The sequence below is a fragment of the Aquila chrysaetos genome, chromosome 12 (assembly GCF_900496995.4).
Source record: "Aquila chrysaetos chrysaetos chromosome 12, bAquChr1.4, whole genome shotgun sequence".
In the NCBI taxonomy this organism is placed as follows: domain Eukaryota; kingdom Metazoa; phylum Chordata; class Aves; order Accipitriformes; family Accipitridae; genus Aquila; species Aquila chrysaetos.
Window position 1 is genome coordinate 40,842,396 of NC_044015.1, and position 20,416 is coordinate 40,862,811.

General features: G+C 42.2%; 1 protein-coding gene across 4 annotated transcripts in view; it reads right to left on the reverse strand.

The window, feature by feature from the left end:
* JAK1 (Janus kinase 1) overlaps nucleotides 1-20,416 on the reverse strand; it is a 64,034-nt gene that overhangs the window by 24,143 nt on the left and 19,475 nt on the right. For 3 of the 4 annotated variants that reach the window (XM_030033502.2, XM_030033501.2, XM_030033497.2), the window contains 3 exons: nucleotides 7,058-7,137; nucleotides 5,996-6,194; nucleotides 3,630-3,753 (listed from right to left, as the gene is read on the reverse strand). In XM_030033502.2, the coding sequence (XP_029889362.1) occupies nucleotides 3,630-3,753; nucleotides 5,996-6,194; nucleotides 7,058-7,063 (329 nt within the window). In that variant the 5' untranslated portion in view covers nucleotides 7,064-7,137. The remainder of the gene's footprint in view (nucleotides 1-3,629; nucleotides 3,754-5,995; nucleotides 6,195-7,057; nucleotides 7,138-20,416) is intronic. The other variant, XM_030033496.2, reaches the window with a different exon arrangement.

The following is a 20,416-nucleotide window of genomic DNA, read 5'->3' on the forward strand; positions in this document are numbered from 1 at the left end:
TTGTCTCTGACCAGAATGGGAGTTCATGGATTAAGCCCCAGTTCTGCAGTGGTTGGGACTGGTGTGTATCAGTCTCAGGGCAGAGTCAGGATCTCAAAGAGCAAAATAAAATTGGTACTTTTAGTTCAGCACCATGTGTTTTCATCACGTTATCTGTACAGTAATTTGACCATTCAAATGAAGAACGGTGTATCAAATTACTCTTAAAGAGATGAGACTTTCCGTACAGTGTTTCTGTCCATCCTTTCTTTTTGGTAAGTCTTTTTAAGTCCCCCAAAAGCATGTATCTAGGAACACCAACACACAACTATGCCAAAAAATCCTGACAAGTACTGTAAGATACTGCAGAACTGCTTTGGTTGAAGCATAAAAAGCAAAGCAAAGCAAATCCTTCTACCTCCAGGAAATTACTTTGTTTCTGTATTTTATAAGATGAGTGAAAATTAATAACTCCAATTCTTCTGGTATTTCCTGAAAATAATTATGGGCAAGGTATTGTGTATTGTTTGTAATTGAGAGGAGAATTTGCTCCTTTCCCTATTAAACTGCACTGATTAAGACAACACTTAAAAGTTACAATAAAAATTAGAGCCCCATTGTTTGAGGAACCATATAAATAAAGGAGAGTCTCTGCCTTGAAGAGACCAATGAACTTGCGGTAAGGGGGAGGCAGATCATTACTATTCCACTTTCACAAACAGAAATGGGAGCACAAGCTTTCCAATTCAGAAGTCCTGCAAACGACCTGGAAAGGAGACGGCGTGCTCCAGAGTTTCAGGAGCATGACCTACCCCTCCTTTTGAACGCTTTAGCCCAGGGCAGGCACCTGCGGCATGGGTGCCGCAGCAGGGAGGGGGGATTTGGGGAGTCAGCCCGAGCGGGTCACCCCTGGGACAGAGCAGTTTTGCACTTCATCCGTTCAATCTGGCCAAGGAGCGGCGGAAATGCTGGAGTGGGACTTGCTGTCCTCTTTCACCTATAGCAGCTCCGATAGTCCTTCTTTCCAGAGTTTCCAGAAACATGTGTATTGGATCCCTTCTCCATGTCAAGAGACACTGCTACCTCTGGCTTAAAGACAATCCAGCTGTGGAACAGTTAAACCCCTCCTCCATCAGCTGGTGTGCTAATTAGTCCAGGATATTACAAAACGCTGTGGTTTCTTATGTTGTAGACTTTTTTTTTTTTCCCCAAACTTGAGGCAAGTGAAAGAAATACAGGGCTAGTTACAAAGTTTCTAGTGAAAAGCAAGCCCCTTTAAAGTATTATGAAAAGTATATCAGCTGGCACAGATTTGATGCGGAGAGGAGGAGGATGGGAAGTACACACAATCAGAAACCAAATCTAAAGCTTTCAGCAGTGGGAGAAAAATCGAACATCTAAAAGCACTTGAAACTACTCACATACCTTCATTTTATATATATATAATTACAATAGGAGATGACTAAATCAAATCTACAATGTAATGAAATTTCAGAAAGTGGATTGTCTATATAAAAATTGTTTTGTCTCTAAATGATTACATACAGTCTAATACACTGCACTGTTACATAAGCCCAGACCATTTTCCTTTTTCAAGAGGAATTCTGCCTCTTGCAGAGCTCAGAATAAACAATATTCATTTAGAGAACAGTTTCACAATCCTGTATTGCTCATAGTTTTTCAGTGCTCTGCCCTGCTCTCAGTTCAGATGCCCAAGCCAAGACACGCGATAGATTAGAAATGAAAGAAAGGAAAATACCACTTCACCAATACACTACATTATTCCTAGGGAGATGGGAATATTTAGATTTTAGCGCTTAACTCATACAGGCTCTACTTAAATGCATATGAAATTATTTTAAATTCAAATTATTGGCCCAAAGTTTGCCAATTTCCATGCATGGAGTACATCTGACAAAAGAGATGCCCCTGCCAAACTTCAAATCCCAACTCCAAAGCTTAAAAAAATAAACCACCAGAACTTTTACATACAGAAAGCAGGGCACATTCAATAGCTTCATTGTGTAAAATGGTAGAACAGAAAAAAATCCAGAAAACAAAAGTTCAACATAGAGTAATTCTGCCCATATACCTAAAGTTTGATAGAGATGTGAAGAGCGAAGAAGATTTATAAGAGGGAGCTGTTAAAGCAGTTTTAAAGAAGGTGGTGTTACCCACCATGCAAGTAAGATGCAGTAGGAATGAAAGAGTACCTGGAGAGAGCTCTCATCCCTCACCCAAAGCAGAAACATATAAACACCAAACACAGCGGAAACTACTTTTAAAGAACTGAGTTAAAAAAACAGCATCATACTTCTAATCAGAGGATTAAATTCCCACAACTACATTTTTTAAATACTACCTTCTTTTACTGAGAAAAGCACACCACATCAAAGAATTTCAGTATCAGGGGAAAACACCCCAGACTCACATTATACCAAGAAATTTTTTTATTATCCAGTACATGGTTAATCTGACTGATCTCTTAAAGCAAGAAAGGGCACTTAATGCTCTGTAAGAGGCCATTAGAGTCCTCAGAGCTTCTTTTAGAGTCACTCAATTCCATTATTGTATGGTGTTTATCTGCCAAACTTAATCACAGCTGTTTAACTCTGAGATTAGCTGAGGTTCAGCCATTAATACCACTAATAGACTGTGTTAAAGAAAAGACTGTAATATCCTCTTCCTCTTCTAAAAATAGGTATCAGTGGTATAATTACCTGAAAAGCAAAGATCTTTTTGTTGACTTTTTTTTTTTTTTTCCTTCTCATAACAGTTTATCCAATAACAATAACAATCCCAGTCTGGCACAAACGTAATCAGAATCATACACTTAAAGCTCATATTGATGCAAGAAGAAAAGTCAGAATAAAAATAATAATAAAAAAAGAATGCAGCATAATGTGCAGAATTAGATTTCTATCATATCCTAAAAGGAGGACAACCTTCCTTTAGCTAGAGTATGTGAGAGTGCTCAACAGTTGCCAGCATTACTGCTTTCATTTTCCTGTGGATGAGGGCTGGTGTACCCATTCAGCCCCAGAAATCTCAACAGGCTATGTGCTGTATTTTAAGAATGCCACCTGAAGTTCAACCTGATGGTACATGATGGATAAAGATCCTGGGAACAATGGTTTCTATTTTCTGAATGCTTTCTCCAGTCTAATGCATGCCACCCGCAGTGAGGTCACACAGATTCCCCTACAGTCCTGGAGGAGAATTTCAAAAGCAACAGCATGTTGCTTTTTTCCTTTCAAGTTAATAGTAAAATTCCCATTGACTTCAGTAGGAGTACAGTTCACTTTCAACACTTCAAAAGGAAATTGAAACATGCAAAATACTGACATAATAAACCAACATTTTTGAGCCCTTTTTTCAATTTAGCTTTTAGCTAGTTCAGTCACCTACAGCTTTGTGGATACGGGTTCTTGTGGTTTTTCAACTTCTGGGGCTTTTTTTAACGTTATATAGCAAAGATGAAAAAAAATCAGGAGACATTTTAAGCTTTTACTGTTAATCTCTTATCTATGCTGTGAAAAGCAAGCTGCTTCTTTTGGTTTTGCTTTCCTGCTTCTTCAGTGAGTTCAGCAGTAAGAGCAAGAGCATCTACATATGGTTAAGGAATCATTTTTCAGATATTATGCGCTTACCTCATTCGATAATGGAGCCGGTGTGATGTTTTTTCATCTATCTTAAAGACCTGGTTTGGTGCATACCAGAGTCTTCTGTTTTCATCATACAGTGCAAAGAGATTATGGCACAGAGGAGATATAGCTGTCAGAGAAAAGTACACAAACGTATGAATCACAAGGGTACAATACATATGCACGCCCCAAAAATATAAATGCATAAAGCAAATATCTGATCTTGCAAAACAGACCATAAAAAGAAACTGATACTAGGATTAGTTTAAAACAAACACTAGAAAGTTACGGTTAAAGTGGAACCGCAAACTGCACACTGGTTCACTCCATTGGTTTTATTGTGTATTAAAGAACGTATCAGTTCAGGTACTTCTAACACTGAACTTATTCTGAAATCCTGATTTTGTCTGAACTTAAGAGGAAATGACTTAAAAATCTTCACTTTTTCCAGATCACAGAAATGGTTGTTTTAACAAAACCACTCAGCAATACCACAACTTTGTTCTCAGTTTTATTAATAAATTTTACTCCCATAGTTGAAAGAGAAGGTTTTAGTGAAACAATTAAAATCCCCTTCTCATTAGCAAACAAGCAGAAAGCATAACGTGTAATTTTTCCATTCTTTGCCAATTCAACAGAGAGTTTTCCAACAAAGAACAGACTTTGACTTGTATGTCTAGGCCGACCTGTTTTAACCTTTGCATTTACATCATCCCAGAGAAAAACGGGCTACGGTGTGTTTACAGGTCTACCGTTGTTTGAATTCCTTGCTTCAGTCTCCTGCTCAATAGGAGGCAGTACCTTTTTGCAAAAGCCCTGGTCAGGCAAGCAGCAAAGCTGCAGAGAGCACCGTAGCATGTGCTTAAGTGTCTTTCTGAAATTGGGCCAACTGCAGAGCACTTTGTTGGAGTCCTGCAGAATTCAGTGAAAACATTTCTACTGTGTCTTGGGGAGAGAGCGCAGAAGGGAAGAAAAGAAGCCAAGGAAATAAAAACTGAACAGCCTAATTGCAAAGATCACAGAAGGTCGGGTTGGGCAGCCACTGCCTCCTGCAGGTCAACAAGCAGTACGTAGATGCCATCAATGGTTTAACATTCAAGTTGTGATTTACAGCAGAGACCAGCACCACAGGCCTGCTGAAACAGGTAAACTTTTGTACTTCACTAGCACGTGCTGTGGACTTAATGAAAAGCAAGAGAAGGTAGAAAGAAGTTCCCTTAAGGAAAGCTCACTTGAAGTCATTTCTTCAAAGGTTTTAAACTTCCAACAGAAATTACTGGGAGCAGTTGCACATTATGTGGGTTCACACCCATACAAACAGCAGCAGTTCACAGCTCTTACAGGCTGACATAAATAGGTGGGTTTTAAGTACTCCTCATTTTCATTAAAACTATTCAAAAACAACGTGAGTACTTATTTGATGAGGTTTGTCCTTAAGATTCCCATCATTCCTGCCTTTCCAATGGAAGAGAAGCAATTAGGCAAATGAACTGAAGGGTACTCAATGTTACAAGAATCAAGATGACATGGGAAAAGAAAACATTTTAAAGCTGCAGGGAAACTTATGCCCAGTTCACCTGTTTATTACAGCCAGATTCACCACTCCCATATCAGCTGAATAATATTTAGTGTTCCATGAAGCCTGGGGAACACAAAATTGGGATCAGAGCGGGCAAGAACCTGAGAATTGTAAATATAAAAGTATACTGGTTCATGACCCTCAAACATAGATTAAATCCACTAATTCCAGTAGAATTACATATATTCAAATATTTTGCTGAGTCAAGGACCACAGTGACAAAGCAAGAAATCTTCATTATACATTTATGCATTACCGCAATTGTGCACAGTTCAGGTAATCTTAACTGGTGAATAACTCTCTGCAAAAAAGTGTCAAGTAACAGAAAACTAAAACTGGAAAAGTAACAAATAGGTTTGGGATTTTGTGTTTTGTTTTTTTTTTCATTAGCCCTCTCCAAAATGTGTTGTAACACAGAACAGATCCTGACAGGCTTACCAACTAGTATATGAGGTAAAACCAGCTTTGTGTTAACTTATTTGTATATGGTATCTCCTCTTCTCTTCAAAGAAACCTAATCATCACACCCAAATCAAAAAAATCAGTAGCTGTATCTACCAGGGTGGGAGATCATCACTTTATACTAATCTCAAGACAGTCTCTCCCACCATTTCTTCCACACCAAGCAGTTTTAAGAACTGCCCAAACAGACCCTTGGCAAAAGTTTCCATCCTAGACTACATAACATGCATATTTCTTCTACAAACATTGACTTACATGCAGAGAAGGATGCATCACTTTCGATACTGTCAGGCCTTGCCACTGAGAACTTATATAAAATCCATATACTCACAACACCTCTGTGCAGCTTCAATGCACAGCTCCTCCGAGGTAAACTCGCCACTGGTGTAACAAATAGGATTTTTATCTTGCAGGTAGAAAAGTATTTCTAAACCCTGATGCTGAGCTTCCAGGTTTACTTCGCTCTTCTTTGTGCTCCTCATTTTTGCACAGAAAGCCATGGCTTTGCAATCTTCTTTTACGTTTAGATACTGAAAGTGGAGGAAAAATAGTTAAGGAAAACGTGAAGAGTTTGAATATTTGTCAGAACACAAATCCACTGCTTAATGAGGCTACTGCATACTGTGATGGGCTAGGCACCGCATTTCTCAAAGCCTTCACATTGGGAACCTGATTATTCAAAATCAGTACTTCTCATAAATGAGGGAAAAAGTGAAAAAAGAAATGTCAAGGATTATTCTGTTTCTGGTAACTCTGGTCCAAATAATTCCCTTCTGTTCTAGTGGCTCCACAACTATTCTAGAAGGTTTCTCTTCTTACTGTAAAGCAGGAATAACTTTCACATCCTTAAGCACCTAACTGGCTGAAAAACAATACTTGAGGCTGGGTAATATAAACAGTACAATTTATATTTCCTTTAAAAAAAAAAGTTAGCTTCTATTTTTACAATCTCCTTAACAGCTAAATATTTCTGACAGTTTTCTCCCCTCTCACCCTTTGTCTTTTAAACTCCTGATACTTAATGTGTCATGGTGAAATGAGCTTTATTGGAGAGTTATTTTTTTATTATTACTTCTCTCTCTCTCCAGAAGGAAAGAGTAGCACTAAGTAGGTTTAATGCAATAGCTTTTAGACTGCCAAGAATGCATACAAGACAGCTTTGACTCAAAACAAAATGCGTTTTGCATTTTATACCCAGTGCTTAAATAGAAAGAGCCGAAAGGAAATAGATGAACACACACACTCTGGGTATTATGGGGTCTGCGTTCCATGTTTTACTAAGCTTGAGCTCAATTAATAACAAAAGCCCAAACCACCAATTCTATAGTTTATGAAATTAATCCTCCCACCGAAAAACAAACAAACAAAACCCAAACCTCAAAAGCCAACGCACCTGCATTTATGTGACTGTCTGATCCTCTACGCAACTGAAATGGATTATCTTCGTGCTCTCCAAGAGCAACTTGACTCTGGCTGACAAAAAAAAAAAAAAAAAAAAATTGTCAGGAATGGCTTTGTACAGTTTGAGGCACAAAATATATGGTCAGGCTGATAAAATGCCACTTGCAATCCAAGGGAATCTTTCCATTAATATAATTGAGATCTGGATCTAGTCTCAACCAAAGACAGTCACAGCAAGCATCTAGGAGTCTATGTAAGTCTACTCATTTCTTTTGGCTCTTTCAGTGCACTGGCTGAGACGCAAACAAAACACAGGGGGAAGCCTCAGTTATTCATTGGGGTTTTTTCATATTTTCAGAGCACCAGCCATCAGTTTGGTGTTGTACTCATTGCAATCCATAGCTGTGACACCAAAGGAGCATTCTGCTCTTTGCTTTATCTCCTTCATGGCTTTTGAAGTCACTTCATTCTTCACATTTTTAACCACATATTGCTAATTCCAATTCTTCCCCAGTGTCTATTGTTTCTTCCCCTTCCAGATTATCAGGTTTTTTTCTCTGTTTTATTCTCCTTTGCTCTATGAAAGGTGCAGAGCCTTGGATGGGCGGCAGAGAATAAGGAAGCTACTCAAGGGAGTATCATTGCAAGGGTCATATTTGTCTTCGAGGATCCTCGTTCACAAGAAGTGCAGCCCATGCCTTCAGTACCTTCAAGCAGCACGGGCACCTTCCAAAAGCCTACTTTTTTTTTTAAGCCTTATCTAACACCACAAACCACGTCAGTATTCTGGGGCTGGTTTGCAAAACTACTCCCACCCAAAGTCAGAGGCTATCCTTACCACCTGAATCAAACCGGGAAAACTTCAATACCATCTTTTTTTAAAGTAGGCGTGACAGTGCTTCTATTTAAAGTATTGTCTGATACCAGGACTGTAAAATCAACGAGACACTACAGGAATACTCAAGAAGCAGGTGGGGAAAGAGTGGACATTGGTAAGACATCTCCCTGATCCCAGTCCTGATGGTAAGAGCATCAGTGAAAGATGATGCTGGCATGCTTGAAAGGCATGGGTGTATGTTTCTTTCCAAAGGTGGACAGGCTGCTCCTCTCCCACTGGCGTGGGAATAAGCCAGAAGGGGAAGGAGTCTGGACTTCTTGAAGAGAAGGAGGATGTGGGACTCCATTCTGCATCTCCAGAGAGACTCCCATGCTCTGGCGCTGGTCCCGCATCACTGCCCATCAGCCACGGCTCCATGCTCTCAAGGGGAAACCAAGCATCCCACCGGCTTCTCCTGGGGTAGTCACTAATGAAGTGTGACAGTAAACTAAATGTGACAAAACGTGTCTAAACTAAACATGACAGTACTGCTAGTTTGGTACACATTACCCATCACTCATCTGAGGCTGAAAGACTTCTCCATTTGTATTCTCCATCCCTCCTTTTTCTCTTCTCCCCTATCTCTGCCAAAATGTACTTGAACTAAATGTGTATTGTTTTTGCTGCAACAGCATTAGGCCTTAATCTGATATAGCAGACTTCAATGAATAGTGCTTTATAAGCCTTAGGCTTAGTCTGGAGAAAGTCTGACAATGCCGCACAAGCTTCCCTTGTGCTTGGAAAGTGCCCAGCAAATGTGATACTATCATACAAAAAAATAACATTTAACAGCCCAGCGCACATTTACAATTAAATTGCATGTTCCTTCCATCCATGCCACTTTAATGCTAAATTTGAGTTTCCAGACACATTCCCTCGGCAGTAATATGGGGGAGAAGTAATTGAGAGCATGATTACTGGAACACGTAGACAAGCCAGTAATTATTTCTGCACAGCACCATAAAATTTAAATGCAAAAGGTTAAAGATATGAGCTTTAATCTAATTGAAAATACTCCCTTTTAAACGACATATCTTATAACTGAAACTCAATATATTTTAATGTCTGTGTAGGCATAATATTAAAAAGATTGTCCAGACGTTTTAAAATGTGAAAGGAAATAAAAAACCATTGCCTTCTCGCAGATTCATAAATCAAAATTGTTGCTTTTCAACAGAGTGTTCTTTGGTTTTGCTTAATAGCTCATACTCTTGTTTCTAATCGCGGCAACAATTCCCAGAATCCAAAAAAAAAAAACCTTAAGTGCTGCTTCATTTACAATATGCTTTGGGGGATGAACCAAACCAACCAACATCCAATCTCTAACTTGCTATTTACTAACGAGTTTTCCAGATATTCCCATGCTATATGTCAGGAATTCACCTTTTTAAAAATGCATCTTAATCTTCCAAAAAAGTCTCCTTTGAACAAGACAAATTCCTGCTCTGTCTTAGCAGTAGCACCTTTTACCAGTCCTACACAGTAATATTATCGTACGTACAGGTCATGGCACCCGGTGCCAGCCAGGACAGCATTACAGCAGCCCTTTGCTCCTCTAGACCCTGCTGCCTGCAGGCATGTACCGGCAGCCGTGCGACTGTCCCCTGTGCGAGGCTCACCCCAGTCCCATGTGCGTGACTCAGAGCTCCCCGTGGCCATTACATTAGGTCTCTTGCAATCTTAGGCATCACATTACACACCCCTCATGCTTCATCTCAGAAATCTGAAGGGGATTTTTATCCTCTGCCACTTACAAGGTTTCTGAGCCTCAGTGGACCACTGTTTTTAGTGTATCTTCTGCAGATTATCTCCCTCCCTTGTGAATGTTTCCCTAATCAACTTACAGATACCAGCTGTACCCTTTCTCAGACTGCGTTTTGCTTGCTTGCACCATGCTCCGCTGGTCTCTTCCTGCACCACAAGCTCCACTTTCCCCTGCTCATTCTTTCAGCACTTCTCAGCACTTAACCCATCCTCTTCGAGCAGCACTACTCCAGGGAACACGACGTAGGACAATGGGGATGCGCTCAGTCTCTGCTGGGAGTCTGACCGACAGGACAGAATTTGCTTTTTTCAAAGCACATTTTCTCTTCACCTGATTTCTGTTTCTCATGGTGGAAAGAGTCTTTTGTGATGCATGCTGCAAAATATTTAGGGGAAGGTAGGACGGACCAGTCTCAAGATTCTGCTTGTTAACTCCACATGCCTTACAGCCTTTTGAACACTTGCCAAAGCAAAGGGTTTCTCTGGTGATTTAAAATTCTGACCAATGTATACACACATACCTGCCACCTTCTTAAAAGTCTGTATTTCAGTTGCAGAGTAAGTCAGCTAGTTGGCAGGGTGAGCAAACCCCCAGCCCGGTGCACCACCAGCAGAGGGGGACAACGATTCATCCTTCGTGCTAGGGTTACAACCGCGAAATTAGCGATTCTGAGTACACACAGGCACAAAAACAAAACCATGCACCCACAATTGCAAAACCCACACCTCATTTCTTTGGATGAGGTCAACAAACAGATCTGGGTCCACAGAAAGTATTTTTTTTTTCTCATAGACAGATGAAGCGCTCACAAAATTTTGGTATCAGAAAGATGAAAAGTTAAAAAAATGGGGAGACGGAATTCTAAAGGCAGGTCGTTCAAAATCAGTTTGTTTCTGGTTTGGCTATGAAACTATTAAGACTTAATAAAAATTTGGGAGAGAAAAATATTTGGTAAAAACTCAAGTTCCCGCCTATAACTTGCCATGGCCAAGATCCCCTTTGTAAAAGTGGTTCATGCCCAACAGTCCCAGCTTTTCTAAGACAAATGTACAACATTGTTAAATAACCCCTTCACACCTCTGTACTCCTCAAAAATCAAAGAAAGAAAAGGCGGGGGCATAAATTAAATGCTTTAGAAACTATTTGCAAATCCTCCTTGAACCAGAAGGAAGAAGTTAATCCACTGTTGTGGAAGGAGGAGCCTGGGCAAGCCCGCCTGGCTCCGAAGCCTCCTGTAAAGCCCAGACATCTGCACCTGGCCCTGCTGAGAGCCTCCCCTCAACAAAAATACCCCGAAACACAAAAAGAGCTTCGCTGCAATAAGGAAACGGAGGATAAAAGCGTCAGCTGGGAGATACTTCAAGACGTCAGACGACAACAACAGATGCTGCCTCCATGCTCCGCTGGGCTATTTTTAAGAAAACTTCCCACCTGAGCTCAAACAAGGCTATAGATGCCACATTGCTTCGGCTCCTTATCTGAGCAGCCAAGGGATTTGTGGGTTTTTTACCCCAACACAGTTTTCTCGCTCTCAGTGGGACACATTTAAATTTTTCCTGGCAGAGCTGCCGCAATTCCCAAAAGAGACGCACTGTGACACAGAGGAGATGCATGGCAGAGCCACCGTGCCTGCCAAGAGAAATGCCGTCAGCTGCCTGAAAGCTGCTGCCTGCATGTGCTGCCCAGCTGGACCCCACGGACCCAGCACCCTTTATTTTCCATTCATAAAATATTTTAATGGGCAAAGGGAAAACACGAAACCCACACAGGTTTTGAGAAGCAGCGTCCCAGCGCACATCCACGCTTAACCTGAGGCAAACCTGCGCACTGAGACCTGCTCGGATTTAAAAATGCAAGTTTTGCTTCCTGCTTGTTTTGGGGAGTTCTGACAGGAAAACGAGACTCCGGCCGGCTGCTGACCCCCCCGTGCCGGCCCTGCTACACCACCACCCCTGTGCTGGCCACACTTCTACCATAAACAAAGACCACGGAAGCAAAATGCAAAGATGAAAGGTCTGCTTTGGAGGGAAAAGTCCCTAAAATGTGAGGAGAGGAAAATCCCAGGTAAACTCTGACCAAACCAGAACTCTGAAGCACCATTTGCAAGCTCTTCCTCTTTTTTTCCCCCTCTCAGCCAATTTAGTTTCTGGTTTCATGACAAGGACAGAGCTAGGGGATGTTTATGATTGCTTATGCTAAGAAAGTAACAGATAGGCTTTTCTTAAGCATGCAGGGCATGCCATTTTTGTACTACTCATAGTTTATGTCAGCCCAAAAGTTCTCAATTATTATTATTTTTTCAACACACTAGTAAAGAAACCTGTCACAGCCTGTACAACATGGGACATGCACCTAATCTAGCATAACCTATTAAGAGACTCATTTAAAATAAACCGAGGCGCTCTACTTAACTTCATAAATTTTAACAAGAAAAAATGACAGTAACGATACGAGAGCAAATGGTGATGAAGCAGCACATTAAAATCTCAAATCACTGAAGGGGCCATCGCACCGCTGACCGACCACCCTCCCACAGCAGCCCTGAGAAGGAACAACCACCACCACTGTAGACAAAGGTTGGACCAGCCTCGATTAAGTAAAGCTCACGGGAAAGAAAAAGGTGAAAGACTTTTCATTAAAGTTGAACATGACCGTACACAGAGCTCCTTCAGGTCTAAAACTCTTGTCCAAGTAAGTCTGAGGACAGCAAAAGGTTCAGCACTACCCTCCCTGCTGCCTATGATGCCCGTGTCTTCTTCTGACCCGTGGATCTGCTCGCTACGCTAACTCAGCTCTCAACGCTCCCATTAGCTAATAACAAATAATTTAAGATAAACTATAGTAACTACTATCCATGCTCTTTTCTGGGGATGTTTCTTTCTAGTCACACTGGAAGAAAAAAGGCTTTTAAAATATTGTATTTGGAAATTCAAGAACCAAAATGCTACAGGACAGAATGAGGTTGCCTTTTTAACTGTATTTTGGTCCTTTCTGTGCACATGCAAGATTTCATCATCTTTATGTATGTGATCACATGCTATTTTTTTCCACAGGCCTCTATCACTGAATGTGCAATTCAGTATTTAATTTATTTTATTCATTTATTCACAGTGATCTCACCACATGCTGTTTACCTCTGCCCCAAAACTAGAATTACTAATTCCCCTTGGGTTTTTCTATAGTATTCATACTACGATATGACTGATCTATGTTGTAAAACTTTGTTTTAAAAATCAGGCTGAGAGCGCATATAACGGAAATTTTCAGCAAAAATAGTTAATGCGCAGCAAAGTTCTTAAGAACTGAAAAACAGGGTGCATACGATCAGGTATGTGAGCCAGCCTTCATTATTCACACACTTTTATTAACAGATGTTATATATTTCCATTTTTAGCAAGCTAACTCTGAAAAGCAGAGGAGGCAGACTCCTGTTGCATCCCCTTACTGACTACTTCAGACGAGACCCAACACTTTACGAACCCACTCAGTTCACTGTCGCGCTATGAGAACTAACCGTGCTTGTTTCCTGTGCTTTTCCAACGCAATTTCAGCTACTTCTCTGAATTTTGTGACGTGTCACCTATGTGGGAAGAAGTTTTTCAGCTCGCTCAGAAAGCTGCGTGTTAATTTACCACCTTTATTGTCCCGTCTGCAACGGCTGTTGCAGACACATGAGCACATGCACAGAGTCACATTTTCCTCTGTATTACTTGATCTTTCCAGCCTGATGTTCCTTTGGATACAGATTGGGCTTCTATGAGAGGAATAGTGACCAACAATTTTTATAGCTTGCTTCTAAACTATAAATGTGTACTTGATCCTTTCTCATTCACAATTTCTGGTATAACAACTTTAAAAGATACAATTGTTGCGAAGCTTACAATCTGTTACTATATCCTTGTATAGTCAATACTAACCACTTTTCAGCTAAAGAAGTATCAATTTCCTTGGAGGCAAACATATTCATGTACCAAGCTTCAAGCCATCATGGAAACCTACCAAACAATGACATGATTTTTATGTAATTACCATGTAGCCAATGCTCCAAAACCTATTACATGCAAACTAGATGAAAGTTCTTTTTTTTTTTTTTTTTCCCCACAAGCCAACTATCTAAAAAAAGATCCTTATTACTAAGACTGATCCTAACGGGACTGAAGGGGGATTCCAGCCTTAAAGAGATTTGCACGGACAATCTGTTTTTATTCCTGCCTGGGACACAGCATTAATGATCCTTTTCCTTCCTTTATGTTCTCCTCCACGCCGCTCACCTACATTCCCACTCTGTCTCTGCGCTAGCACGCAGCTAGCAGTTTGCACCTTTCAGATGTGATGGAAGTTCACGGGCAAAGAGCCACGTCATCTTCCCAGCAATGAAGCAGATCTTCAGGAAACGCGGCCTCTTCCTGGTGGCACTGCACTGATTTAAGGGGTTTCCTGAAGTTCAGTTCAGATGCGTGGAAAAACTTTCAGGAAAATCAGTCGGTGTGGCAAAGACCTCCAAATCCACATTTTCTTGGAAGAGAAAGTGTTAAATGTATGCAAAGGTTATTCTTTCTGGGCTTACCTGGCAAGTGATCCTCATCAGGTTACTAGAACTGGATGTGGCAAGACTAAGCATGTGCTCTTCGTGCCCCAGTTAAAAGCTGAAACTTCAGTGAAAGCTACTATAATGTGCTCCACAATTGGGGCACGCAGAGTGAACACAGGGTCACGTACATCAGCTCCACTAATGCACGGTAACTCTTTCAACTCAAGAGTCTTTGGTCGTATGCCCAAGCCAGAAGTCAGCACAGCACTTAAGTCTACGAGGAGGTGCTGAAGCCCAGTGAAAGGCTCTGCCTTTTCCAAGGGAGGAAAACACGCTGTAGTCGTTGCACAGATCCATCAGAAAGGCAGGGGTAGAAACAAACATAGAAGGAAGAAAAACCACTACAACGCATGCGACATTCTCTGCTGACTGGAAGACTACAGCGGGCTAACGTCATCACACAACTCACTGTGCCGTGCATGTACGTGGCAAGAGCAGCCATCCGGCCAGGATCGTGCTGGGGTTTAGGAGCACAAGGGGCATTCATTGTCCAACAATGTGATAGGACTTCTACAAACCTTCAACACCTACCTTTTTTCTCCTCCACAAAATGACCTAGTAATTCAAGGTCCCTTTGCTCCCTGAATATTTAGGGACTACCAGCAGTTCTCCTAAACAGGAAAAGCCACCAGGAAGGAGACAAAGCACTTTCATTGTCCACATCTTCCAGACGAAGGTCTGTAACTGCAGAACAACTCCCCTCTTTAACCAGACTGGAGCAAGAGAGGTCACTTCGTCCTGCTCTCCTGAGCCTTAAAAATCTCAGAGATGTCACCATGCTGAAATGTTTGATGAAGAAACCTGATGTCTGGGGACTCGCTATGCATCTACAGGCTCTCCTCCAAGTTCTCCTCATAAGCCAAATGTTTTATACACCACAGTCCATCCCATCTCCACCTTACTCACTTAACTGATTTAATTTCCTCAGCAGTCTATGCATGCAGAGAAGAGATGAACCCCAGGTCCTAGATGGGCCATCCTGGCACCGCACTGTTCCACGCTCAGCCCTGCTCTGCTGGGTAATTACTTAGACTGAGAGTGTACCTGGGAGGGGGTTGTTTTTCTTGCAAAACCATTACATCACCTTTAGCACAATACCGAGAAGATACATCCCTTCAGGTACAATGATCATCTCCACTGGTGCTCCTCAACAAGGGAATCCTACATTTTACTTGCTTTTAAGGAAAAAGCAAGCTTAGATTTATTATGACAGCAGCCGGATTTCCGATCATGTCTTAGATCTTTAGTAAGAAACAAACCAAAACAAACAAACAGCTGATGTCTAGCAAAGTCAAGACTGGTGAGACACCACAAGAAACATTATCAGCATGTCTCTTCTGCAAATGAGTAGAGAAGGAGAAATTAAATGACTTGCCCACTTACCCAGGAAATCAGTGCCAACACTGGTAACTAGCCTGGGTCTCTCATGTCCCACTCCGCAGCCTCTAACACAAGAGGTAGAATGAGAAGCAATAGTTCCTCCAAATACCAATGGCCTGAGTAGGCGGACTTCACACGCTACAGCTTTCTAGTTCGAGAGTATGTAAAACGTGCAAAGGGGCTGGGGCTTCTTGGTGACCACAGAGCTACTGCAAAGCTCCCCTCCTCCAGGGCTCACCGGCTGTTCACAGACCACTCTAGCAAAGTTCCCAACACAGTAACCACACACGGTCATTTCCCTCGTGTTCAGCCTTGTAGCCACTTCCTTGAGAGCAGCTACAGATGTTCTTAACCTTTTTCATTTTCAAATTGTATCACAAAATGGAGACTCTTATAGAATCATAGAATAGTTTGGGTGGGAACGGACCTTTAAAGGTCATTTAGTCCAGCCCCCCTGCAATGAGCAGGGACATCTTCAACTAGATCAGGTTGCTCAGAGCCCCGTCCAACCCAACCTGGAACGTTTCCAGGGATGGGGCATCTACCACCTTACTGTTCCAATGTTTCACCACCCTCATTGTAAAAAATTTCTTCCTTGTATCTACTCTAAATCTACGCTCTTTTAGTTTAAAACCATTACCCCTTGTCCTATCACAACAGGTCCTGCTAAAATGTTTGTCCCCATCTTTCTTATAAGCCCCCTTTAAGTACTGGAAGGCTGCAATAAGGTCTCCCTGGAGCCTTCTCCTCTCCAGGCTGAATAATCCCAACTGTTTCAGCCTTTCTTCATTGGAGAGGTGTTCCATCCCTCTGATTGTTTTTGTGGCCCTCCTCTGGACCCACTCCAACAGGTCCGTGTCTTTCCTGTGCCAAGGGCTCCAGAGCTGAATGCCCCAAAGCTGGACGCAGTACTGCAGGTGGGGTCTCACAAGAGCAGAGTAGATGGGCAGAATCACCTCCCTCAACCTGCTGGCCATGCTTCTTTTGATGCAGCCCAGGATACGGCTGGCTTTGTGGGCTGCGAGCACACATTGTCAGCTCATGTCCAGCTTTTCATCCACCAGTACCCCCAAGTCCTTCTCAGCAGGGCTGCTCTCAATCTCTTCATCCCCCAGGCTGTATTGCTATCGGGGGGTTGCCCCAACCCAGATGCAGGACTGCACTTGGTCTTGCTGAACCTCATGAGGTTCACACGGGCCCAATTCTCGAGTTCCAGCTCTCTCCACCACCTGCTTCCTCCTCCCCGGAGCTGGGCAGCACTAACTGCACAGGCTGCACGTTACGATGGTGGCAGCAAAGAGGGACTGCAAGCAAGCCCCACGCTCCCTCCTCATCCCCTACGCCATCAGCCACCACATCCATGGAGGTCACCTGTCCTCAGAAAAGGAACGGGTTTTGCTACAGCAAAATTTCTTTGCCCCAGAGGAGGAACTTGCCCAGCATCATCCTGCCATGGAGCTGAGCTGCCCAGAAGCAGTGCCGGCACGCCAGCACCTCCCAAGTAGCAGAAATTACTGATGGTGAAGAGCAACCTCAAGTTGACCATAGCAGCCCTCAGAAGAATGAACTGAAATACTGGCACCTATTTGCATTCTACCTGGTTTAAAAATAAGTGTCACTAACTTGTTGCCATAAGGACTTAAATCACTTATAAAGGCCTTAAAGAGTTCTACCGATGTGGTCAACATCTACTCTGCATATGGCAAGACACTTGAATCCCCTAGATTGCTTTGTTCACGAAGATTTCTGGTAGTCACATGCTTCCTGTGGTGGCTTTGCACTTTGGTAAGTGTTTTTTGATGGTTTGGCCTTTTTTTTTTTTTTTTTAATGTGGTGAGAAGATATTGTTAAAGTTCACTCTTAAGGGCTCACCATTTAAAACAAGTCATAAACAAAAGCAAACAAAACTTTACCAGTTATCTTTGCCTTTCTGTTCAGAGCAAACCACCAAGACAGCCCCTAACCAACACTCTTTCTACAATATAGTTGCAAAACCATAGAATTTCATAGCAAACTTGGGATTTGCTATTGACAGCAAGAGAAATTTGATCTTTAAAAGTCTATTACCCCTCTTTGTTCTCTGTTCATCTTTTATTAAGTTACAATCACCCTGCTGTAATGGTGGTAGCCCCAGTTGGAACACTGCATGCAATTCTGGTTGGAGAACGTATGGCCAGATGGTACAAAAAACAGTCTCAGGGTTAAAGATAGTGTCTCAACTAAAGCCCTTTCTGTCAGGCACTATATATATAGTTCCGACGCAATGAAGTAAAAAGCTGAGATTTGAAGTGCAGAAATCTCTGAAAAGCAGCAGGTGCTCCGGTAGCGGAGGAGGTGCTAATTGTAGCTGTGTGGTCCAATAAGTTACAGAGCAAAAACATCTGTAAAGGTCATCATGCACGGTAAAACAGAACAGGAATGGAGCAACAAGAAAAATTTCAATGGGATTTGAGATCTGAGCACAGATCACCTCTGGTCTTACCCCAACAGGGCTCCAGGTTAATCCAATTTGGCAAAAAACTTTGAGGTACAGCCTTACATACAGCTACCAAACAAAAGTCACTGACCTCTTCCTCCTCCTGTTCTCACCTGACCTCACCAAGCTCCTCTAGCAGGAGCACACCCTTCTTTCAGTGAGCTCAACCTAACTGCACAGATCAGCCTGAGGCCATGCTGCAACCAACACAACTACTGAAACCCAGAAAAACATGCATCATCAACAATGAAGAAGTTTTAGGTGGCACCTCTGTCCTTCAGGCAGAACCTAATTCCTGGAAAATATGCCACCCAGCAGAGCAAAACTCAGCAATAGGAAGAAAGAGAGCTTAGCTTCAGTTTTTCTCTCCTCCTCCTTTCTCCCAGTATGTACATAAGGTAAGAATATGGCAACACCAACTAACTACTAGCACTCACTCAGCATTCCTTCACTGAGATGGACTCAAGGGGGACTGCAGCTGGTCTTTCTCCACAGTGTGAAGCCCTACTACCATCAAAATGAAAAAAAGCTCAACGCCAGACTGTACTTCCAGGTCTAGAAAGCTAGAAGCACTAGTCCAAAAAGCAGCATTACTTCTTCCTCTGCCAGATACAAGCTGCATTACAATTTCTGCTACATCGTCCAAACCACCATCTACATTTGAAAACAGATTGTAGCTCTCCTCTCCGTGACTGTAAGCAGAGTGACTCCAGCTTTCCCTGCCCATCCCACTGGCCACACCGTGCAGGCCACCAGAGCATCCTGGACAGTGAGCTACCAGTACCTCAGTCTGAGGAAACCGCTCCTTCATACGCAGATGTTCTCTTGCAAAAGAGTTAGCAAGTGTTGCCATGGAAAGCCACAGGCATCTGAGACCAATTTACAGAAAGAAATGAGCTCTACAGTAGCTACGCCAAAGCCACCCAGAGCTTTGAAAATCAAATACACTGACCTCCAACTAAAACCTATTTGTTGGGAAACTAACGAAGGAGAGCTAGTCAAGGTAACATTTCAATCTTGTCTTATTATACCTATTAACCACTGTACTTTGAAGAAGCTTTTGCCTTCTCAGACACTGGGCTTCATTATTCTCACTACAGCAAATGGCAGTCACACTGTCTGAAAATAAGAGGTGTACTACTGTGCTCACTAGCGCTAAAGCAGTCGACAAATTGAGGGTAAATGTTCTAATGGTGGTAGATGTAGCAAGGAGGAGCTATTACTTGAAAACTGAAGGCATTCAGGTTAATTAAAGCTCCAATAAACAGTAAGGCAAAAAAACAAAAAACAAACAAACAAAAAAAATCTAGATTTAGCCACGTAGGTGCACCAGCGGCATGTTCAAGGAAAAGTGAACAATATGGAGTTTTCCAACTCAAAAAGTTCCTAAGGAAAGTTATTGAACTACACTGGTTCACTCTGTATAGAAGAAATGTCGTAAGTTTAAAAAAGCTGGAGGAGAGCAACTAGCTTAGCACTTCACATTAAAAAGCTAACCCCGGGAAGAGGCCTCCCACAAGTCCCACCTCTGCCTCCACACATGACGCCTGGGAACAGGACCCGTACATTGGGACAAGGGCTGTGTGCTCACAGAGGAGCTGCTCACCAAACTGCGAGGACCACAAAGTGGCTCAAATGTTGTATTTGCTCTTCTGAAAGGCAAAGGCTGATATAGAGGTCAGCATACATATGAGTGGGTGGGCTTCAGAATAGGAATGGTCTCTGCAGACAGTTTATCATTTCAGCTAACAAGTCCTAATGTCATTTTCCAGACACTGTATTTTGTTATCCATGCATGCTGAAACAAACTAACGAGGTCTATTTGGCTCAGCTACCTACCCTTTGGTGGGTTTTTCTTTGGCTCAAGAGAAATCTCACTGAACCAAACTCAAGGGGTTCCACCAGGGATGGGTGTTCAGGAGATGCCAGCGGGGGCCAAGGCAGCACCGTGCCAGCAGCCTGACAACTGCTTTCTCACACTGCACTGCCCCATTAAATGCATTTAAAGGGCATTTCCTACTGGCTCCCACCAGCATGACAGAGACCAGAAGGAAGATCAGTCCCCAGAAAGAAAAAACAAAGTCAAGTTCTGACATTGCTATTTGAAGCTAATTGTATTTTTTAGCTTTTAATTTAAGTAACTACTTCTCAACAGTGCAGTGCGTTTCCACTGGCATGCTCATACCTGCGTGTATTTTTCAATGCGCATGACTGGTGATGAGAAAGATTTACTGCCATTGAGACATAAATTTTAATATGACT